The sequence below is a fragment of the Condylostylus longicornis genome, unplaced genomic scaffold, assembly GCF_029603195.1.
Source record: "Condylostylus longicornis isolate FDR11 unplaced genomic scaffold, ASM2960319v2 ptg000013l, whole genome shotgun sequence".
Taxonomy (NCBI): domain Eukaryota; kingdom Metazoa; phylum Arthropoda; class Insecta; order Diptera; family Dolichopodidae; genus Condylostylus; species Condylostylus longicornis.
This window is the reverse complement of record NW_026577982.1, coordinates 3,123,188-3,148,759: the sequence shown is the minus strand read 5'-3', so window position 1 is coordinate 3,148,759 and position 25,572 is coordinate 3,123,188. Positions and strand designations below refer to the sequence as shown.

Sequence of the window (25,572 nt, the reverse complement as noted above, 5' to 3'; positions counted from 1 at the left end):
AGTTTATTAATAATAATAAAACAAGTGATTATACAAAAATAAATAACATGGTTTCATTATTTCCTTTTGAGGAATATTTAATGAATTCTCTATTGATATCATACCTATTGCGGACTTGTAAGATATGTACATATATCTCTAATTTTCAATATTAAAAAAATGTGGATTCGGTTTGCACGATTTTCGATTTACACGGTGGTTTTGAGGAACCAATCTACCGTGTAAATCGAGGGTTGGATGTATACATATAAATATTTATAATATGAACAAAATTTATAAAATAACAAAACAATATTAAGGATACCTAGATAAACAGGTTAGGTGTTAATCCGCAATATAATAAGTTTAGAATGTAAAAACTACGAAGTGTTTAGGTTAAGAAGAAAATTTGTTCTTTATGTTTATTTATGTCTTTATGTATTATCAGTGAGCTTATTCTGCTATCGACGCACTGCATATTTGATCGCAACTGAATTTGTAATACACTTATAATCAAATCGGAAACAAGATTTTTAATTATAGTCCTATATTAAGGTAAAATTTTTGATTATATATGGTTATGCTTAATTATTGGAACGGTAAGTAATGAATCGACTCCGATAATAATTCTGATAATTCTAATATAATTATTGTTTAGTTATGTGGTAGATATTATGTTGCAGACTTTATTGAGCAATCTTTTTCAATTCCAATTCAAAATTGTAATAATACGATACAAATATACTGCTTCCCTTGTGGGTGGTATTTGTTGAATTTGATCTAATACTCAAAAGTTACGACAGGCACATTGTAAATTGCAATTATGCAAATGCTGTTTTCTAATTTGAAAACAATTTAAAAATATACTCGTATAAAGTCATTCGTTCATACTAATTTATTTCTACAAATAAGAAAATATAAACGAAAGGAATTTTTTTGGATAAACGATTTACTGAAAATTGAGTTTGAAGAGAGATTTACTGAAAATTGAGTTTGAAGAGAGATTTACTGAAAATTGAGTTTGAAGAGTGATTTACTGAAAATTGAGTTTGAAGAGTGATTTACTGAAAATTGAGTTTGAAGTGAGTATATTTCAAGTTATGTATATGTTATTAATGTTTAAAATATACGTTATACGAGTATTAGGTATAAGCTAAATAAGACATATATTAAATATACAGAAACTAATAAAAATAGTAATTCTCTAAAGATTTCTTCTCTCTTGTAATACATAAAGTCTAAATAAAAGACGCAGTTCAAATTATCATTTTAAAAGCATTTTATCAGAAAAACATATTTGATCTTTTATCATTAATAGATCAAGCATTCTTCTATTTGAAATAGAGGTCGAAAATTGTATGGAAAATAATATTTAGAATAATAGAAAAACCATTAATAAATTCTTTTATCTTCGGGCGTACTATAATAATTTTCCATATGGATAACTACCTACATACATTAATCTATAGACAATTAAATCTTTGGTCACGTGCCAGTTTCTTGTTTCTTTTTTTTGAATCTTTTAAGAGTACAATAATTTTTTTTTAAAATTATAAAAAGAAAAAATTTCTGATTAATATGAAGTGTCGATGAATTGATTCGTTTTCTTACAATAGTCAAAGAGAAATATTCAAAAAATAGAGTTGGGAAAATACAAAACTGTTAATTAAATTATGGTATATATCGACTATTTATTGTTAAAAACAAAACAAGTTATCTACATAGATTTCAATGGCATTATGACGTAAAATCATGTTTTAATGACATTTTCAAAATTTTTTTTTGTATGACAAGAAATTTATACTCTTATAAAGGTATTGAACTTGCTATCGAACAAACATATAAGAAGACCGTGAGATTGCTCTCTCATTGCATATTATTGAAAATTGTCATATATTCAACGAAATCTTATATACTTTTTAATGCCTTCTTGACAAGTTGAAAAACTATCTTAATAATTTACTTATACTCGTACGTATATTGTGAATGGAAAATCAAAATTTTAAATCTATTGTACATGCATACTATTGTACATGTGAAAAAAAAAATATTTTTTTTTGAAAAATTATTTTAACAAAATTATTTTGTTATTATATCATTTGATTTGGTTGTGAAAAGACATGAAGTCAACATTAATTTTAATAATTTTAGTTGCAATTTTTAAAAGTAAGTTTTTTGAGTTGAAGTTTACCAAAGTTCAAAAAAATTATATTAAAATATTACTTTAGTAATTTCAAAAAAAAAAAATTAAAAACAATAGCAAATAAATTTTAAAAAGAAGTTAAAGTGTAAAATGTGCAAAAAAAAAATTAAGAAGCGAAGATATGGGGTCGAAACATTGAAAAAATAATTAAAATAAAATATGTTCAAAAAAATTAAAAATTTTTAATCCTTATTGTTCAGTATTATGGATCATTCTTTTTCGAAATGAAATAACTTATAAAAATATCAGGACTATCGTGAATACGAGAAAAATTTAAGTTCAAATTAAAAAAAAAACAACAAAAACAATGATTTTCGCAACAAATTAATTATAATTAAATTTATGTTGTTCTTCTGATTTTGTTACTCGTTACTCCTGTCTCGAGTATGGAAAAAAATTTTCTTCTAACGAAATGAAGCGTTTATTAGTGTCTAAAAGCCCCTAAAATTTTAAGTTTCTACAGGCTGGGGTCTAGAAGAAACTTTTACTTATCTCCCCCCCTCTAGAAGAGGTTCTACGGAAATAAGTTTCTAGTAAAGATCTATGTACGTATTAAATTTAAGCTTTCTATCTTTAAAGGTGTAGAAGTTTTGTAAACAAAAAAGTGTGCACGGACGGACTGGCGGACGCACGAACAGAGTGAAACTAATAAACACTTTTTTTCAAAAAATTTTTGGAAAAGTGCTAAAAAATATAATATCACAATTTATTTATGTAACATTTTTGCTAAGAAAATTGTTGTTATTTAAAACTTTAAATATAAAATCTAAATAATGTAATTTATTGCAATTTATATAATGGCTCTTATTGTAGAAAAAATTAATATAATTTTAAAAATGAAAATAGATTAAAAATTTTTAACTGAAAACATCTAAAATATATTTCATACAGATTTGCAGAATAATATGCAAAAATATATATTAGGCAGATTTTCGCATTATATCATAGAAATTTTTCTATTACACCTAGATTTCCTGTAGAAACTGCATATTTATAGAAATCAGTTTGCCCGATATTATAAAATATTATCCAACAATAATAAGTTTTTGTGAAACATATAAGAAAATTTACTAGTTGTATATCAAATTGGAGAATATGGAAAGCGAATTGTGGGTTCGATTCTAAATTTTTTTTTATAAATTTCTGTTAAAGAAAATCTGTCAATATTGATTAATCTGACAATCTGTTTCATTAACACAATCTTCCAATGTACACAATTTGAATAAAATTAAAAGAGAAACAAACAAGAAAATTTTAAATGTTTAATTTAATGGGTCAGTGTATTTCTTCTTTATAAATATAGCTAAATAATTTCTGATTAGTTTATATGATTTTTTTTCATTTAAAATAATAATAAATAATTAATATACTTAATCGTTTATCCAAAGAGTTGGTAACATTTTTAATAAAGATTAATTTATAATTTCGAATAAATAGTTTAGGTTAGGGTGGTAACATTTTATTTAGAATGTGTCACATACTTATTATAACAAAATTTGTGGTAATTATTGAAATTATTTTAAAGTTCTGATTTTTAAAATTCAATGTTTCTTTGCCTTCAATTATAAACCAAAAATAAAATACCGTAACTTTAAATAAATAATAAGACTATACATAATTCCGAAATTTATTTTTCTTTTTAGGTCAGATCGTTCGTACGCAGTTCTGTTTCACATATCCAGATCCTTGGACTAATGTTCGAATATATTTCTATCATGGGTAAATTTCTTTAATTTTGAATCAAAACCTTTTTAAGTACATATGTGATTTTATTTTAGCGATGAAAATTTACAGAACGTATCATATCAATTAAAAGATGCAAATCAACTTTTAGAGAATGCAGATTTTAATATTGAACATATAACAACTTTATATGTACATGGTTATACAGAAACCCAAGAACGTTATAGTATACCAACATTGAAGAGAGCTTATAGCTATCGCAAAAATTATAATTTTATAACTTTAGATTACGCTTCATATTCTAAGGCTGATAATATGGTATTATCTTTTCCTAGGGCTGTTAATGCTGTCTCATATGTAAGTACATGTGTGCGTATAAAATTTTTAATTTTTCTGAAATTCTATACCCTTTTTGTTGTTTTTAGCTAACTCCGTTTGTTTCACAAGCATTAATAAAACTTTTTAATGCTGGATTGCCAATTGAAAAATTTCATTTGATAGGTCATTCAATAGGAGGACAGTTCGTAGGTTATATAGGAAGAAATATAATTGCACAAACCAATGGTACAAAAGTATTAAATAGGTTTGTAAATTATATTTTAATTATGTGAAAACAAATACTGATATTAAGATAACAACACTTTTCAAATTTATTATAAGAATATCTTCATTAGACCCAGCATACCCAGGATTCTCTTCTTTTTCGTTTATGGAAACAATAAGTTCAAATGATGCTAAATTTGTTGATGTCATACATACAGATGCATAGTAAGTTTTATGAAGAATTGTAGATTGTTTCGAAAATTTAACTTGAAATTATTGAAAATTTAGTGAATTCAAAAGAAATCTTATAAATTTTATATATAAAATATAAAATTGTAAAAATATAATTATAAATTTTTTAAATTTAAATTTTATATTATTAAATAAAAATTCAATTACTTTTATAGTGTTTTTGGTGCTCCGCTTCAAACTGGTAGTGTAGATTTTTGGCCAAATGGAGGTAAAGCATTACAACCAGGATGTCCTCCGCGCAATTTACTTGTACTAGATACAAATGGTTTGTTTACACATAAATTAAAATCAAAATTTTCATAATTTATATCATTTTTGTTTTTGAATTTCATTAGATTTTTGTAGTCATTGGAGATCATGGAAATATTGGGCTGAAAGTGTTGCAAATTTATATCCAGAAAAATTTGTAGCATATAAAGCAAATACATATTCTGAATTTTTAACTAGACCATTATCTTTCTATCAAACTAATGAAATCACATTAATGGGATTACAAGCTTCAAGAAGGCAAATAATTTATCAATTTTTGTTCTTTTAATTTTAAAAAATTATCAAAAATAAATTGATTTTTTTCTTTTTTCACAGTTCTAGGGGAAATTATTATTTATATACAAATGATGAGAAACCTTTTGCAAGAACACTTACTTTAAATGCTGGATTGAAATAAAATAATTATGCATTTTTATGGAAATTACTAAATAAAATTTTAAAAATATATTTATTTTTTTTTGAGAGGGCTTAACAATTAATATACTATTTGAATTATATTTTAAAATAAAGTTAATAAAATAAATATTTTAAATAAATTTTTAATTGTTTATTTAATAATTTATTTATTTATATTATTTTATATATATAGAGAAATATTTAAATAATCTTTTAAAGTTTTCAAGTTAATAAATATCTTGTTGTGAAATTGACATTCACAAATATTTCTGAGATGTGATTATATTACTTTTTAAGTAGTATTGTATAGTTACTTGAGCGTTAATCTCGATTCACTTATTCTCAATTAAATAATATTTTGTAGCAATTTTTAAATAAAACAGCTATATTATAAAAGCGGACTAATTAAGACATACACGTGCTTATAAAACATATTTAAATACCTTGACTTACAAAATTTAGTGATTCGGTATTAACACATAATTCACAATTAATAGTTGAATTGTTTAATAATACCGTGTTACTGCATTTTGGAAGACAAAGATAATAATGAAAAAAACTAGAATGAATAATTTAATCAAATAAATAAATATAATTTAATTTCATATGGATGTAAGCAGGACACTTGTTATAGAAAAGGGTTAACATAATTCTTGTTTAACCAAGTATTAGTCTAACTTAGTGTTGTCTTTTATGTTTTCTATTCAAAAAAAAACATTAACAATTATAAATAATAAAGAGTACTGTAAATACTCGTAATCTTCTGTTATTTTTCCTATTTTAAAAAAAATCTTTAATTAAATCAGTTTTAATGAAAAATTTTTAATCCAATTTTTATTTGTTCATTCTTAATTTCAATATTTCTTTAGTACACGTATTTAAAAATTAATTTCTATAATTTTAAATGTGTGAACATTATTTATTAATTCTTATTTAAACAAGTGACTTTGCAATATTTTAAATTTTTTTTCAAAATATTTATTTGCAAAAGGGTCTGTACACACTATTAATTCTCTTTAATTATAAAGTCTTTAGACACTGTTATACTTAAACATATGAGACAATTATAAAAGTCGGTGACGACAATTTTCAGGAATTTAGTAGCATTTACATGATAAACATACAAAACAAGCCCCAATTCAAGGAAAATTGAAAAATGTATGTACCTGACCAAAAGTACCTTTAAATGTTGACGTGAAAAGTTTAAGATTAAACATGTACGTACATATGAAAAACTTAATTGAAATCTGAAATGTAGCTGCAACAATATATTACTACTGGATGTAATTTAAAAGGAATTCAGAAATATTAAATTGTTTTTATTTTTTTAATTGTTAATTTAATTGTAAAAATCATTTAGGTACATATGCATACATTTAATTTGTAAATCAGTTGTCAAAATAAAAAACAATCAATAACCAAATAAAATAAACAAAGTATAAAGGAGAAAGATATGATGTGATCAGCACATTACCGACCTAAGTGTGTCGGTAATGTGCTAATCATACCGCCTAGAAATACTTCGACTTATCTGAATAAATAAATAACATAAAATTTTTGTCAGTATATGATTTATACAAAATTGTAATCAGACATGAACTCATGTTCTTCTTCGGATTCATTATTAGAATTCATGTTATTTAATAGAAAGATTTGGCTACCACACTAGACAATATTAAACTAAAACTAAACAGTTATAAATTCTATATTTATACCTTCTGTGCTTATAACTTCAAGACAATATTTTTAAAATTTGAATACTTTTTGAATGTAAAATTTTGTAAAACACCAATATTGTACTAAGAATTTTATTCGATTTAATCAATTTTAAATTATGTACTTAAATGTTTTGATTATTTAAAACACTCGGCAAATTGTTTTAAATTAAATTTTATGACCATAACAACCATTATATTATAATACACTATATAATTGCATTATATTATAATGAGCATGTGGTTTTGAATGCATTAAGCTTTAACAAACATGTATAATAAATTATTTAATTAATTTTACGAAAAATAATTTTCCAATTTTTTTGATAAAGTTTTTAGTTCATTAAATTTGACAAATAACAAAAAGCACATGCACAGAACATTATATAAATATTTATAATATGAACAAAATTTATAGAATAACAAAACAATATTAAGGATACCTAGATAAACAGGTAATCCGCAATATAATAAGTTTAGAATGTAAAAACTACGAAGTGTTTAGGTTAAGAAGAAAATTTGTTCTTTATGTTTGTTTATGTCTTTATGTATTGTCAGTGAGCTTATTCTGCTATCGACGCACTGCATATTTGATCGTAACTGAATTTATAATACACTTATAATCAAATCGGAAACAAGATTTTTAATTATCGTCCTATATTAAGGTAAAATTTTTGATTATATATGGTTATGTTTAATTATTGGAACGGTAAGTAATGAATCGACTCCGATAATAATTCTGATAATTCTAATATAATTATTGTTTAGTTTTGTGGTAGATATTATGTTGCAGACTTTATTGAGCAATCTTTTTCAATTCCAATTCAAAATTGTAATAATACGATACAAATATACTGCTTCCCTTGTGGGTGGTATTTGTTGAATTTGATCTAATACTCAAATGTTACGGCAGGCACATTATAAATTGCAATTATGCAAATGCTGTTTTCAAATTTGAAAACAATTTAAAAATATACTCGTATAAAGTCATTCGTTCATACTATTTGATTTCTACAAATAAGAAAATATAAACGAAGGGAATTTTTTTGGATAAACGATTTACTGAAAATTGAGTTTGAAGAGAGATTTACTGAAAATTGAGTTTGAAGAGTGATTTACTGAAAATTGAGTTTGAAGTGAGTATATTTCAAGTTATGTATATGTTATTAATGTTTAAAATATACGTTATATTAGGTATAAGCTTAATAAGATATATATTAAATATACAGAAACTAATAAAAATAGTAATTCTCTAAAGATTTCTTCTAATAATCGTAATTGTAGCTGTACGTATGTATATGACGATTATTTACATTAAAAACATTCTATAGGTTTGTGTGAAATCTTAACAGTTATAATATCTCTCTTGTAATACATAAAGTCTAAATAAAAGACGCAGTTCAAATTATCATTTTAAAAGCATTTTATCAGAAAAACATAATTGATCTTATATCATTAATAGATCAAGCATTCTTCTATTTGAAATAGAGGTCGAAAATTGTATGGAAAATAATATTTAGAATAATAGAAAAACCATTAATAAATTCTTTTATCTTCGGGCGTACTATAATAATTTTCCATATGGATAATCACCTACATACATTAATCTATAGACAATTAAATCTTTGGTCACGTGCCAGTTTCTTGTTTCTTTTTTTGAATCTTTTAAGAGTACAATAATTTTTTTTTAAAATTATAAAAAGAAAAAATTTCTGATTAATATGAAGTGTCGATGAATTGATTCGTTTTCTTACAATAGTCAAAGAGAAATATTCAAAAAATAGAGTTGGGAAAATACAAAACTGTTAATTAAATTATGGTATATATCGACTATTTATTGTTAAAAACAAAACAAGTTATTTACATAGATTTTAATGGCATTATGACGTAAAATCATGTTTTAATGACATTTTCAAAATTTTTTTTTGTATGACAAGAAATTTATACTCTTATAAAGGTATTGAACTTGCTATCGAACAAACATATAAGAAGACCGTGAGATTGCTCTCTCATTGCATATTATTGAAAATTGTCATATATTCAACGAAATCTTATATACTTTTTAATGCCTTCTTGACAAGTTGAAAAACTATCTTAATAATTTACTTACGTATATTGTGAATGGAAAATCAAAATTTTAAATCATGTAATAAAAAATTCATATGAGTTCATCTTGCATACTATTGTACATGTGAAAAAAAAAATATTTTTTTTTGAAAAATTATTTTAACAAAATTATTTTGTTATTATATCATTTGATTTGGTTGTGAAAAGACATGAAGTCAACATTAATTTTAATAATTTTAGTTGTAATTTTTAAAAGTAAGTTTTTTGAGTTGAAGTTTACCAAAGTTCAAAACAATTATATTAAAATATTACTTTAGTAATTTCAAAAAAAAAAAATTAAAAACAATAGCAAATAAATTTTAAAAAGAAGTTAAAGTGTAAAATGTGCAAAAAAAAAATTAAGAAGCGAAGATATGGGGTCGAAACATTGAAAAAATAATTAAAATAAAATATGTTCAAAAAAAACAAAAATTTTTAATCCTTATTGTTCAGTATTATGGATCATTCTTTTTCGAAATGAAATAACTTATAAAAATATCAGGACTATCGTGAATACGAGAAAAATTTAAGTTCAAATTAAAAAAAAAACAACAAAAACAATGATTTCCGCAACAAATTAATTATAATTAAATTTATGTTGTTCTTCTGATTTTGTTACTCGTTACTCCTGTCTCGAACCTAAACAATTTAAAATAAAGAAAGTAAAATTTCAATTTGGAAATCTCCCGTTTATGTAATCAAACAAAAATAATAAAATAAGAACATAAAAACTTTAGAACACCTGTAAAATTTTAATGATTTTTTATAAAAATAAAGTAGGGTCAAACCAATGGTTTGAATTGTAGCACTTTTCCCTTCAACAAGTTAAAATGCTGCTAATACTGTCTATGTACCTATCACACTATTAAAATTATTTTCATTCATAAACGAAACTATTTCTGGGATTGCACATATTTAGGATGAACGATTTATGCAGTGTTTGAAATAAAGCGAAAATTAATATAAAGTGGAGTTGACATAATGCTCGATTTTAAGGGTTAATTGTGTGAGTTAAAAAAAATAATTATATTTTTTAATGTCATGGAATTTACCGTTAGTTTTTTTCATTTATAGAAATTTTAAAAATCCTGCGGTTCGGAAATATAAGGTGTCAAAAATTGAAATTTTACAAATTTCAAGAGGCGATAACTTGAGAGGGGGTGGACATGGAAACAATTTTCTTCTAACGAAATGAAGCGTTTATTAGTGTCTAAAAGCCCCTAAAATTTTAAGTTTCTACAGGCTGGGGTCTAGAAGAAATTTTTACCTATCTCCCCCCCTCTAGAAAAAAGTATCCACGGACGGACTGGCGGACGCACGAACAGAGTGAAACTAATAAACACTTTTTTTCAAAAATTTTTTGGAAAAGTGCTAAAAAATATAATATCACAATTTATTTATGTAACATTTTTGCTAAGAAAATTGTTGTTATTTAAAACTTTAAATATAAAATCTAAATAATGTAATTTATTGCAATTTATATAATGGCTCTTATTGTAGAAAAAATTAATATAAATTTTAAAAATGAAAATAGATTAAAAATTTTTAACTGAAAACATCTAAAATATATTTCATACAGATTTGCAGAATAATATGCAAAAATATATATTAGGCAGATTTTCGCATTATATCATAGACATTTTTCTATTACACCTAGATTTCCTGTAGAAACTGCATATTTGTAGAAATCAGTTTGCCCGATATTATAAAATATTATCCAACAATAATAAGTTTTTGTGAAAAATATAAAAAAATTTACTAGTTGTATATCAAATTGGAGAATATGGAAAGCGAATTTTGGGGTTCGATTCTAAATTTTTTTTATAAATTTCTGTTAAAGAAAATCTGTTAATATTGATTAATCTGACAATCTGTTTCATTAACACAATCTTCCAATGTACACAATTTGAATAAAATTACAAAAGAAACAAACAAGAAAATTTTAAATGTTTCAGTACCGCTGTGAAAAGCTCCACAGCACTTATAATTTAATGGGTCAGTATATTTCTTCTTTATAAATATAGCTAAATAATTTCTGATCAGTTTATATGATTTTTTTTCATTTAAAATAATAATAAATAATTAATATACTTAATCGTTTATCCAAAGAGTTGGTAACATTTTTAATAAAGATTAATTTATAATTTCGAATAAATAGTTTAGGTTAGGGTGGTAACATTTTATTTAGAATGTGTCACATACTTATTATAACAAAATTTGTGGTAATTATTGAAATTATTTTAAAGTTCTGATTTTTAAAATTCAATGTTTCTTTGCCTTCAATTATAAACCAAAAATAAAATACCGTAACTTTAAATAAATAATAAGACTATACATAATTCCGAAATTTATTTTTCTTTTTAGGTCAGATCGTTCGTACGCAGTTCTGTTTCACATATCCAGATCCTTGGACTAATGTTCGAATATATTTCTATCATGGGTAAATTTCTTTAATTTTGAATCAAAACCTTTTTAAGTACATATGTGATTTTATTTTAGCGATGAAAATTTACAGAACGTATCATATCAATTAAAAGATGCAAATCAACTTTTAGAGAATGCAGATTTTAATATTGAACATATAACAACTTTATATGTACATGGTTATTCAGAAACCCAAGAACGTTATAGCATACCAACATTGAAGAGAGCTTATAGCTATCGCAAAAATTATAATTTTATAACTTTAGATTACGCTTCATATTGTAACCGTGATATAGCATTAGCTTATCCTAGGGCTGTTAATGCTGTCTCATATGTAAGTACATGTGTGCGTATAAAATTTTTAATTTTTCTGCAATTCTATACCCTTTTTGTTGTTTTTAGCTAACTCCGTTTGTTTCACAAGCATTAATAAAACTTTTTAATGCTGGATTGCCAATTGAAAAATTTCATTTGATAGGTCATTCAATAGGAGGACAGTTCGTAGGTTATATAGGAAGAAATATAATTGCACAAACCAATGGTACAAAAATATTAAATAGGTTTGTAAATTATATTTTAATTATATGAAAACAAATACTGATATTAAGATAACAACACTTTTCAAATTTATTATAAGAATATCTTCATTAGACCCAGCATACCCAGGATTCTCTTCTTTTTCGTTTATGGAAACAATAAGTTCAAATGATGCTAAATTTGTTGATGTCATTCATACAGATGCATAGTAAGTTTTATGAAGAATTGTAGATTGTTTCGAAAATTTAACTTGATATTATTGAAAATTTAGTGTATTCAAAAGAAATCTTATAAATTTTATATATAAAATTGTAAAAATATAATTATAGATTTTTTAAATTTAAATTTTATATTATTAAATAAAAATTCAATTATTTTTATAGTATTTTTGGTGCTCCGGTTCAAACTGGTAGTGTAGATTTTTGGCCAAATGGAGGTAAAGCATTACAACCAGGATGTCCTCCACTCAATTTACTTACACCAGATCCAAATGGTTTATTTACACATAAATTAAAATCAAAATTTTCATAATTTATATCATTTTTGTTTTTGAATTTCATTAGATTTTTGTAGTCATTGGAGATCATGGAAATATTGGGCTGAAAGTGTTGCAAATTTATATCCAGAAAAATTTGTAGCATATAAAGCAAATACATATTCTGAATTTTTAACTAGACCATTATCTTTCTATCAAACTAATGAAATCACATTAATGGGATTACAAGCTCCAAGAAGGCAAATAATTTATCAATTTTTGTTCTTTTAATTTGAAAAAATTATCAAAAATAAATTGATTTTTTTCTTTTTTCACAGTTCTAGGGGAAATTATTATTTATACACAAATGATGAGAAACCTTTTGCAAGAACACTTATTTTAAATGCTGGATTGAAATAAAATAATTATGCATTTTTATGAAAATTACTTAATAAAATTTTAAAAATATATTTATTTTTTTTTTTGAGAGGGCTTAACAATTAATATACTATTTGAATTATATTTTAAAATAAAGTTAATAAAATAAATATTTTAAATAAATTTTTAATTGTTTATTTAATAATTTATTTATTTATATTAATTTATATATATAGAGAAATATTTAAATAATCTTTTAAAGTTTTCAAGTTAATAAATATCTTGTTGTGAAATTGACATTCACAAATATTTCTGAGATGTGATTATATTACTTTTTAAGTAGTATTGTATAGTTACTTGAGCGTTAATCTCGATTCACTTATTCTCAATTAAATAATATTTTGTAGCAATTTTTAAATAAAACAGCTATATTATAAAAGCGGACTAATTAAGACATACACGTGCTTATAAAACATATTTAAATACCTTGACTTACAAAATTTAGTGATTCGGTATTAACACATAATTCACAATTAATAGTTGAATTGTTTAATAATACCGTGTTACTGCATTTTGGAAGACAAAGATAATAATGAAAAAAACTAGAATGAATAATTTAATCAAATAAATAAATATAAAGGGTTAACATAATTCTTGTTTAACCAAGTATTAGTCTAACTTAGTGTTGTCTTTTATGTTTTCTATTCAAAAAATAACATTAACAATTATAAATAATAAAGAGTACTGTAAATACTCGTAATCTTCTGTTATTTTTCCTATTTTAAAAAAAATCTTTAATTAAATCAGTTTTAATGAAAAATTTTTAATCCAATTTTTATTTGTTCATACTTAATTTCAATATTTCTTTAGTACACGTATTTAAAAATTAATTTCTATAATTTTAAATGTGTGAACATTATTTATTAATTCTTATTTAAACAAGTGGCTTTGCAATATTTTAAATTTTTTTTCAAAATATTTATTTGCAAAAGGGTCTGTACACAATACTAATTCCCTTTAATTATAAAGTTTTTAGACACTGTTATACTTAAACATATGAGACAATTATAAAAGTCGGTGACGACAATTTTCAGGAATTTAGTAGCATTTACATGATAAACATACAAAACAAGTCCCAATTCAAGGAAAATTGAAAAATGTATGTACCTGACCAAAAGTACCTTTAAATGTTGACGTGAAAAGTTTAAGATTAAACATGTACGTACATATGAAAAACTTAATTGAAATCTGAAATGTAGCTGCAACAATATATTACTACTGGATGTAATTTAAAAGGAATTCAGAAATATTAAATTGTTTTTATTTTTTTAATTGTTAATTTAATTGTAAAAATCATTTAGGTACATATGCATACATTTAATTTGTAAATCAGTTGTCAAAATAAAAAACAATCAATAACCAAGTAAAATAAACAAAGTATAAAGGAGAAAGATATGACGTGATCAGCACATTACCGACTTAAGTGTGTGGGTAATGTGCTAATCACATTTTCTGAATAATAAATTAATTTTTATTATATTTTAGAATTATTTTTATATTTACTATATAAGATTATGAAAATAGATTTTCTAAACACTTTTCTAAAATTTTGAAGAAAGCGAGTAACCTCCTTAACTCATCTAAAATAATTTACACGTGTTTTAACTGGATGATTTACAATTAGACATTGAATTTAAAAAGCGAACTCGTTAATAAGTTCAGACAAATGGACTCATATCATATATGTATATATAAAACCAGTTTACTTACGTTTGCTCAGCATAGAGAAATGGTATTCCTGTCGAAAATTTGCTCTTATGAAATTCGGTGTAATCACAATACCCATCTTATTGTCTGTAATATGGTCAGAATAGTTATTAAAACAATCAAATTCAACTTTATTATAATATGTATGTTTGTACTTATATAATTATTTTACTATACCTTTAAGATGACTTAAATGATGAAATCGTTTAAGATCAATAATAATATTATTTATATAACATAACATTTATTTGTATAACAAAAATATACAATATAAAATATCAAATATTAAACACATTTATATTTTGAATTATTTAAAATTTCATATTAAATAATTGAATTATTTGCTTATTAATTTTGTAAAATTATTAACTTTTTTATTTATGTTCATTGTAGGATAGTAAGTAAAATGTTATTATTTCCTATTGACATAAAAACTTTTTTTTATGTCAATTGACTGAAGTTTAATTGTCAATTAAATCGAATCTGAATAAGACGACAACCATTAATTATTTTATTGAGATGATTTTGATAATTTACTTACTAATTCTTGTAAAAACAGAACAAAAGCGGTGAACGGAAGCGGTGGACGTTTTCCATTGTTAATTCAGAACGGTAAAATGAACTGTTCAGTAACAGCAATCATGGAAACAGAAGTAAAACAGGATTAGGTTATTTTATCGCCGTTAATTAAGTTCACGGCCGTAATTTAGCTTGCTTCTGGGCAGTCCCATTTATAAATATGTGTATTCTATATATGAATTTTGACATTTCGTCGCATATATGAATTTTAACATTCTTAAACTGGGTCTTTTTCTGGTTACTTTTAATTTACATTTAATTTTGTTTTTAACGTTGTCGACATTTAAAAAAAAAAAACAACTACCAACTGTGATTAAAATTTACTCAGAAAAAATAAAAATTTTTGTTAGAATGCTTTTTAAAATTTAGTTACGGTGTAAAAATAGTAATATACAGAACCATAGTAATATAAGCAAGATATTTTTTGTATATTATAGAATGCACAATTAAAAAAAACACGACATATTATAAAGATATTCGTTTTTAAAGTTCGAATCAAGTAAATTTTACTTATGATTGGCAATCCAGGGTTAAAATAAAATATATCATAAACGAAGAAAAAAATTATAAATTGTATTTGATGAAAAATTTTATTGTTCAGTAAAATTTTTTTTAAATATTCCATAAAGTGCTTATTTTTTTTTATATATATGTTGGTTAGGATTAATAGATTTTGGCATTCTTTGATTTGGTTGTGATAAGATAAGTAATATAAGAAAATGAAGGCTTCTATAATTTTATCATTAATTATTGTCACAATTTTAAATTGTAAGTATACCTATTACTAATAATAATAGTAAAATAAATTAATTTTTAATATTTTATAATAAAACTTTTAGTGTAATGTTAGTATTTATCAAGTAAAATTTTAGTTAATTTAATAAAATATGGTGTACAAGCTTGAAATGGAATAAAATAATTTAGACACTCACTTCAAATTTATATTGTAGTATAATAAGAATTAACTTAATTTTTAAAATTTGATGAATTTGAAGTTACAACGAACAAACAAAAAGTTTAAACGATGTTTCAAAAATGAAGCTATTTTTATTAGTTGAACAATTATATATTATCATATATATACTATCATATATTGGCAGAATCTGTGGATTCCCAGTGATCACAAAAAACACTTAAAATCGCACTATCTCTTCTAGTTAAGCCAGAAAACGCGTTTAAAGTTTTACAAAAGATATTTTAATTATCTTCAAAAATATTTTTGCTACAGCCTATTATCATATATTGGCAGAATCTGTGGATTCCCAGTGATCACAAAAAACACGTAGAATCGCTCTATCTCTTTTAGTTTAGCCAGAATACGCGTTTACAGTTTTGCAAATGATTTTTTCAAATATTTCCACAAATATTTTTGCTACAACCTATTATCGTATATCGGCAGAATCTGTGCATTCCCAGTGATCACAAAAAACACGTAGAAGCGCTCTATCTCTTCTAGTTTAGCCAGAAAACGCGTTTACAGTTTTGCAAATGATTTTTTCAAATATTTCCACAAATATTTTTGCTACAACCTATTATCGTATATCGGCAGAATCTGTGCATTCCCAGTGATCACAAAAAACACGTAGAATCGCTCTATCTCTTCTAGTTTAGCCAGAAAACGCATTTAAAGTTTTGCAAAAAATTTTTTCAAATATCTCCAAAAATATTTTTGCTACAACCTATTATCGTATATCGGCAGAATCTGTGCATTCCCAGTGATCACAAAAAACACGTAGAATCGCTCTATCTCTTCTAGTTTAGCCAGAAAACGCATTTAAAATTTTGCAAAAGATTTTTTCAAATATCTCCAAAAATATTTTTGCTACAACCTATTATCATATATCGGCAGAATCTGTGCATTCCCAGTGATCACAAAAAACACGTAGAATCGCTCTATCTCTTTTAGTTTAGCCAGAATACGCGTTTACAGTTTTGCAAATGATTTTTTCAAATATCTCCACAAATATTTTTGCTACAACCTATTATCATATATCGGCAGAATCTGTGCATTCCCGGTGATCACAAAAAACACGTAGAATCGCTCTATCTCTTCTAGTTTAGCCAGAAAACGCATTTAAAATTTTGCAAAAGATTTTTTCAAATAGCTCCAAAAATATTTTTGCTACAACCTATTATCATATATCGCCAGAATCTGTGCATTCCCAGTGATTGCAAAAAACACGTAGAATCGCTCTATCTCTTCTAGTTTAGCCAGAAAACGCATTTAAAATTTTGCAAAAGATTTTTTCAAATATCTCCAAAAATATGTTTGCTACAACCTATTATCATATATCGGCAGAATCTGTGCATTCCCAGTGATCACAAAAAACACGTAGAGTCGCTCTATCTCTTTTAGTTTAGCCAGAATACGCGTTTACAGTTTTGCAAATGATTTTTTCAAATATCTCCACAAATATTTTTGCTACAACCTATTATCGTATATCGGCAGAATGATGCATTCCCAGTGATCACAAAAAACACGTAGAATCGCTCTATCTCTTCTAGTTTAGCCAGAAAACGCATTTAAAATTTTCCAAAAGATTTTTTCAAATATCTCCAAAAATATTTTTGCTACAACCTATTATCATATATCGGCAGAATCTGTGCATTCCCAATGATCACAAAAAACACGTAGAATCGCTCTATCTCTTCTAGTTTAGCCAGAAAACGCATTTAAAGTTTTGCAAAAAGTTTTTTCAAATATCTCCAAAAATATTTTTGCTACAACCTATTATCATATATCGGCAGAATCTGTGCATTCTCAGTGATCACAAAAAACACGTGGAATCGCTCTGTCTCTTCTAGTTTAGCCAGAAAACGCATTTAAATTTTGCAAAAAATTTTTTCAAATATCTCCAAAAATATTTTTGCTACAACATATTATCATATATTGGCAGAATCTGTGCATTCCCAGTGATCACAAAAAACACGTAGAATCACTCTATCTCTTCTAGTTTAGCCATAAAACGCATTTAAAGTTTTGCAAAAGATTTTTTCAAATATCTCCAAAAATATTTTTGCTATACAACCTATTATCATATATCGGCAGAATCTGTGCATTCCCAGTGATCACAAAAAACACGTAGAATCGCTCTATCTCTTCTAGTTTAGCCAGAAAACGCGTTTAAAGTTTTGCAAAAGATTTTTTCAAATATCTCCAAAAATATTTTTGCTACAACCTATTATCATATATCGGCAGAATCTCTGCATTCCCAGTGATCACAACAAACACGTAGAATCGCTCTATCTCTTCTAGTTTAGCCATAAAACGCATTTAAATTTTGCAAAAAATTTTTTCAAATATCTCCAAAAATATTTTTGCTACAACCTATTATCATATATCGGCAGAATCTGTGCATTCCCAGTGATCACAAAAACACGTAGAATCGCTCTATCTCTTCTAGTTTAGCCATAAAACGCATTTAAAGTTTTGCAAAAGATTTTTTCAAATATCTCCAAAAATATTTTTGCTACAACCTATTATCATATATCGGCAGAATCTGTGCATTCCCAGTGATCACAAAAAACACGTAGAATCGCTCTATCTCTTCTTGTTTAGCCAGGAAACGAGTTTACAGTTTTGCAAATGATTTTTTCAAATATCTCTGTGTATTCCCAGTGATCACAAAAAATACGTAGAATCGCTCTATCTCTTCTAGTTTAGCCAGAAAACGCGTTTAAAGTTTTGCAAAAGATTTTTTCAAATATCTCCAAAAATATTTTTGCTACAACCTATTATCATATATAGGCAGAATCTGTGCATTCCCAGTGATCACAAAAAACACGTAGAATCGCTCTATCTCTTCTAGTTTAGCCAGAAAACGCGTTTAAAGTTTTGCAAAAGATTTTTTCAAATATCTCCAAAAATATTTTTGCTACAACCTATTATCATATATCGGCAGAATCTGTGCATTCCCAGTGATCACAAAAAACACGTAGAATCGCTCTATCTCTTCTAGTTTAGCCATAAAACGCATTTAAATTTTGCAAAAAATTTTTTCAAATATCTCCAAAAATATTTTTGCTACAACCTATTATCATATATCGGCAGAATCTGTGCATTCCCAGTGATCACAAAATACACGTGGAATCGCTCTGTCTCTTCTAGTTTAGCCAGAAAACGCGTTTAAAGTTTTGCAAAAGATTTTTTTAAATATCTCCAAAAATATTTTTGCTACAACATATTATCATATATTGGCAGTATCTGTGCATTCCCAGTGATCACAAAAAACACGTAGAATCACTCTATCTCTTCTTGTTTAGCAAGGAAACGCGTTTAAAGTTTTGCAAATGATTTTTTCAAATATCTCTGTGCATTCCCAGTGATCACAAAAAATACGTAGAATCGCTCTATCTCTTCTAGTTTAGCCAGAAAGCGCATTTAAAATTTTGCAAAAGATTTTTTCAAATATCTCCAAAAATATTTTTGCTACAACTATCGGCAGAATCTGTGCATTCCCAATGATCACAAAAAACACGTAGAATCGCTCTATCTCTTCTTGTTTAGCCAGGAAACGAGTTCAAAGTCTTGCAAATGATTTTTTCAAATATCTCTGTGTATTCCCAGTGATCACAAAAAATACGTAGAATCGCTCTATCTCTTCTAGTTTAGCCAGAAAACGCGTGTAAAGTTTTGCAAAAGATTTTTTCAAATATCTCCAAAAATATTTTTGCTACAACCTATTATCATATATCGGCAGAATCTGTGCATTCCCAGTGATCACAAAAAACACGTAGAATCGCTCTATCTCTTCTAGTTTAGCCATAAAACGCATTTAAAGTTTTGCAAAAGATTTTTTCAAATATCTCCAAAAATATTTTTGCTACAACTTATTATCATATATCGGCAGAATCTGTGCATTCCCAATGATCACAAAAAACACGTAGAATCGCTCTATCTCTTCTTGTTTAGCCAGGAAACGAGTTCAAAGTCTTGCAAATGATTTTTTCAAATATCTCTGTGTATTCCCAGTGATCACAAAAAATACGTAGAATCGCTCTATCTCTTCTAGTTTAGCCACAAAACGCGTTTAAAGTTTTGCAAAAGATTTTTTCAAATATCTCCAAAAATATTTTTATCATATATTGGCAGAATCTGTGCATTCCCAGTGATCACAAAAAACACGTAGAATCACTCTATCTCTTCTTGTTTAGCCAGGAAACGTGTTTAAAGTTTTGCAAATGATTTTTTCAAATATCTCTGTGCATTCCCAGTGATCACAAAAAATACGTAGAATCGCTCTATCTCTTCTAGTTTAGCCAGAAAGCGCATTTAAAATTTTGCAAAAGATTTTTTCAAATATCTCCAAAAATATTTTTGCTACAACCTATTATCATATATCGGCAGAATCTGTGCATTCCCAATGATCACAAAAAACACGTAGAATCGCTCTATCTCTTCTAGTTTAGCCAGAAAACGCATTTAAAGATTTGCAAAAGATTTTTTCAAATATCTCCAAAAATATTTTTGCTACAACCTATTATCATATATCGGCAGAATCTGTGCATTCCCAATGATCACAAAAAACACGTCACGCTCACACGCTCTATCTCTTCTAGTTTAGCCAGAAAACGCGTTTAAAGTTTTGCAAAAGATTTTTTCAAATATCTCCAAAAATATTTTTGCTACAACCTATTATCATATATCGGCAGAATCTGTGCATTCCCAGTGATCACAAAAAACACGTAGAATCGCTCTATCTCTTCTAGTTTAGCCAGAAAACGCATTTAAAGTTTTGCAAAAGATTTTTTCAAATATCTCCAAAAATATTTTTGCTACAACTTATTATCATATATCGGAAGAATCTGTGCATTCCCAATGATCACAAAAAACATGTAGAATCGCTCTATCTCTTCTTGTTTAGCCAGGAAACGAGTTCAAAATCTTGCAAATGATTTTTTCAAATATCTCTGTGTATTCCCAGTGATCACAAAAAATACGTAGAATCGCTCTATCTCTTCTAGTTTAGCCAGAAAACGCGTTTAAAGTTTTGCAAAAGATTTTTTCAAATATCTCCAAAAATATTTTTATCATATATTGGCAGAATCTGTGCATTCCCAGTGATCACAAAAAACACGTAGAATCGCTCTATCTCTTCTAGTTTAGCCAGAAAGCGCATTTAAAATTTTGCAAAAGATTTTTTCAAATATCTCCAAAAATATTTTTGCTACAACCTATTATCATATATCGGCAGAATCTGTGCATTCCCAATGATCACAAAAAACACGTAGAATCGCTCTATCTCTTCTTGTTTAGCCAGGAAACGAGTTCAAAGTCTTGCAAATGATTTTTTCAAATATCTCTGTGTATTCCCAGTGATCACAAAAAATACGTAGAATCGCTCTATCTCTTCTAGTTTAGCCAGAAAACGCGTGTAAAGTTTTGCAAAAGATTTTTTCAAATATCTCCAAAAATATTTTTGCTACAACCTATTATCATATATCGGCAGAATCTGTGCATTCCCAGTGATCACAAAAAACACGTAGAATCGCTCTATCTCTTCTAGTTTAGCCATAAAACGCATTTAAAGTTTTGCAAAAGATTTTTTCAAATATCTCCAAAAATATTTTTGCTACAACTTATTATCATATATCGGCAGAATCTGTGCATTCCCAATGATCACAAAAAACACGTAGAATCGCTCTATCTCTTCTTGTTTAGCCAGGAAACGAGTTCAAAGTCTTGCAAATGATTTTTTCAAATATCTCTGTGTATTCCCAGTGATCACAAAAAATACGTAGAATCGCTCTATCTCTTCTAGTTTAGCCACAAAACGCGTTTAAAGTTTTGCAAAAGATTTTTTCAAATATCTCCAAAAATATTTTTATCATATATTGGCAGAATCTGTGCATTCCCAGTGATCACAAAAAACACGTAGAATCACTCTATCTCTTCTTGTTTAGCCAGGAAACGTGTTTAAAGTTTTGCAAATGATTTTTTCAAATATCTCTGTGCATTCCCAGTGATCACAAAAAATACGTAGAATCGCTCTATCTCTTCTAGTTTAGCCAGAAAGCGCATTTAAAATTTTGCAAAAGATTTTTTCAAATATCTCCAAAAATATTTTTGCTACAACCTATTATCATATATCGGCAGAATCTGTGCATTCCCAATGATCACAAAAAACACGTAGAATCGCTCTATCTCTTCTAGTTTAGCCAGAAAACGCATTTAAAGATTTGCAAAAGATTTTTTCAAATATCTCCAAAAATATTTTTGCTACAACCTATTATCATATATCGGCAGAATCTGTGCATTCCCAATGATCACAAAAAACACGTCACGCTCACACGCTCTATCTCTTCTAGTTTAGCCAGAAAACGCGTTTAAAGTTTTGCAAAAGATTTTTTCAAATATCTCCAAAAATATTTTTGCTACAACCTATTATCATATATCGGCAGAATCTGTGCATTCCCAGTGATCACAAAAAACACGTAGAATCGCTCTATCTCTTCTAGTTTAGCCAGAAAACGCATTTAAAGTTTTGCAAAAGATTTTTTCAAATATCTCCAAAAATATTTTTGCTACAACTTATTATCATATATCGGAAGAATCTGTGCATTCCCAATGATCACAAAAAACATGTAGAATCGCTCTATCTCTTCTTGTTTAGCCAGGAAACGAGTTCAAAATCTTGCAAATGATTTTTTCAAATATCTCTGTGTATTCCCAGTGATCACAAAAAATACGTAGAATCGCTCTATCTCTTCTAGTTTAGCCAGAAAACGCGTTTAAAGTTTTGCAAAAGATTTTTTCAAATATCTCCAAAAATATTTTTATCATATATTGGCAGAATCTGTGCATTCCCAGTGATCACAAAAAACACGTAGAATCGCTCTATCTCTTCTAGTTTAGCCAGAAAGCGCATTTAAAATTTTGCAAAAGATTTTTTCAAATATCTCCAAAAATATTTTTGCTACAACCTATTATCATATATCGGCAGAATCTGTGCATTCCCAATGATCACAAAAAACACGTAGAATCGCTCTATCTCTTCTTGTTTAGCCAGGAAACGAGTTCAAAGTCTTGCAAATGATTTTTTCAAATATCTCTGTGTATTCCCAGTGATCACAAAAAATACGTAGAATCGCTCTATCTCTTCTAGTTTAGCCAGAAAACGCGTTTAAAGTTTTGCAAAAGATTTTTTCAAATATCTCCAAAAATATTTTTGCTACAACCTATTATCATATATCGGCAGAATCTGTGCATTCCCAATGATCACAAAAAACACGTAGAATCGCTCTATCTCTTCTAGTTTAGCCAGAAAGCGCATTTAAAATTTTGCAAAAGATTTTTTCAAATATCTCCAAAAATATTTTTGCTACAACCTATTATCATATATCGGCAGAATCTGTGCATTCCCAGTGATCACAAAATACACGTGGAATCGCTCTGTCTCTTCTAGTTTAGCCAGAAAACGCGTTTAAAGTTTTGCAAAAGATTTTTTTAAATATCTCCAAAAATATTTTTGCTACAACATATTATCATATATTGGCAGTATCTGTGCATTCCCAGTGATCACAAAAAACACGTAGAATCACTCTATCTCTTCTTGTTTAGCCAGGAAACGCGTTTAAAGTTTTGCAAATGATTTTTTCAAATATCTCTGTGCATTCCCAGTGATCACAAAAAATACGTAGAATCGCTCTATCTCTTCTAGTTTAGCCAGAAAGCGCATTTAAAATTTTGCAAAAGATTTTTTCAAATATCTCCAAAAATATTTTTGCTACAACTTATTATCATATATCGGCAGAATCTGTGCATTCCCAATGATCACAAAAAACACGTAGAATCGCTCTATCTCTTCTTGTTTAGCCAGGAAACGAGTTCAAAGTCTTGCAAATGATTTTTTCAAATATCTCTGTGTATTCCCAGTGATCACAAAAAATACGTAGAATCGCTCTATCTCTTCTAGTTTAGCCAGAAAACGCGTTTAAAGTTTTGCAAAAGATTTTTTCAAATATCTCCAAAAATATTTTTGCTACAACCTATTATCATATATCGGCAGAATCTGTGCATTCCCAGTGATCACAAAAAACACGTAGAATCGCTCTATCTCTTCTAGTTTAGCCATAAAACGCATTTAAATTTTGCAAAAAATTTTTTCAAATATCTCCAAAAATATTTTTGCTACAACCTATTATCATATATCGGCAGAATCTGTGCATTCCCAGTGATCACAAAAAACACGTAGAATCGCTCCATCTCTTCTAGTTTAGCCAGAAAACGCATTTAAAGTTTTGCAAAAGATTTTTTCAAATATCTCCAAAAATATTTTTGCTACAACTTATTATCATATATCGGCAGAATCTGTGCATTCCCAATGATCACAAAAAACACGTAGAATCGCTCTATCTCTTCTTGTTTAGCCAGGAAACGAGTTCAAAGTCTTGCAAATGATTTTTTCAAATATCTCTGTGTATTCCCAGTGATCACAAAAAATACGTAGAATCGCTCTATCTCTTCTAGTTTAGCCAGAAAACGCGTTTAAAGTTTTGCAAAAGATTTTTTCAAATATCTCCAAAAATATTTTTATCATATATTGGCAGAATCTGTGCATTCCCAGTGATCACAAAAAACACGTAGAATCACTCTATCTCTTCTTGTTTAGCCAGAAAACGCGTTTAAAGTTTTGCAAAAGATTTTTTCAAATATCTCCAAAAATATTTTTATCATATATTGGCAGAATCTGTGCATTCCCAGTGATCACAAAAAACACGTAGAATCGCTCCATCTCTTCTAGTTTAGCCAGAAAACGCATTTAAAGTTTTGCAAAAGATTTTTTCAAATATCTCCAAAAATATTTTTGCTACAACTTATTATCATATATCGGCAGAATCTGTGCATTCCCAATGATCACAAAAAACACGTAGAATCGCTCTATCTCTTCTTGTTTAGCCAGGAAACGAGTTCAAAGTCTTGCAAATGATTTTTTCAAATATCTCTGTGTATTCCCAGTGATCACAAAAAATACGTAGAATCGCTCTATCTCTTCTAGTTTAGCCAGAAAACGCGTTTAAAGTTTTGCAAAAGATTTTTTCAAATATCTCCAAAAATATTTTTATCATATATTGGCAGAATCTGTGCATTCCCAGTGATCACAAAAAACACGTAGAATCACTCTATCTCTTCTTGTTTAGCCAGAAAACGCGTTTAAAGTTTTGCAAAAGATTTTTTCAAATATCTCCAAAAATATTTTTATCATATATTGGCAGAATCTGTGCATTCCCAATGATCACAAAAAACACGTCACGCTCACACGCTC

General features: G+C 26.8%; 3 protein-coding genes across 3 annotated transcripts in view; all 3 read left to right on the top strand.

Moving 5' to 3' along the window:
• Window positions 1-4,060: 4,060 nt before the first annotated feature.
• On the top strand, window positions 4,061-5,293 carry LOC129605658 (inactive pancreatic lipase-related protein 1-like; the record flags this gene model as incomplete). The annotated part of the gene is made up of 5 exons (XM_055515550.1): window positions 4,061-4,204; window positions 4,291-4,448; window positions 4,526-4,633; window positions 4,816-4,925; window positions 4,996-5,293. Coding segments are annotated over 5 exons (723 nt in total), but the record flags the coding sequence as incomplete, so codon positions are not given.
• A 3,971-nt stretch (window positions 5,294-9,264) lies between these two features.
• Window positions 9,265-12,967, top strand: LOC129605603 (inactive pancreatic lipase-related protein 1-like). The gene is made up of 7 exons (XM_055515466.1): window positions 9,265-9,363; window positions 11,512-11,587; window positions 11,647-11,905; window positions 11,974-12,131; window positions 12,209-12,316; window positions 12,492-12,601; window positions 12,672-12,967. Exons 1-7 carry the CDS (start codon window positions 9,318-9,320, stop codon window positions 12,872-12,874), a joined length of 960 nt encoding a protein of 319 aa, XP_055371441.1. The 5' UTR covers window positions 9,265-9,317; the 3' UTR covers window positions 12,875-12,967.
• Window positions 12,968-14,415: 1,448 nt separating this feature from the next.
• The window catches only part of LOC129605657 (pancreatic triacylglycerol lipase-like), a 90,269-nt gene continuing 79,112 nt past the window's right edge, over window positions 14,416-25,572 (top strand). Inside the window, exons 1-2 of the mRNA XM_055515549.1 lie at window positions 14,416-14,420; window positions 15,288-15,340. Of these exons, the coding sequence (XP_055371524.1) occupies window positions 14,416-14,420; window positions 15,288-15,340 (58 nt within the window). The remainder of the gene's footprint in view (window positions 14,421-15,287; window positions 15,341-25,572) is intronic.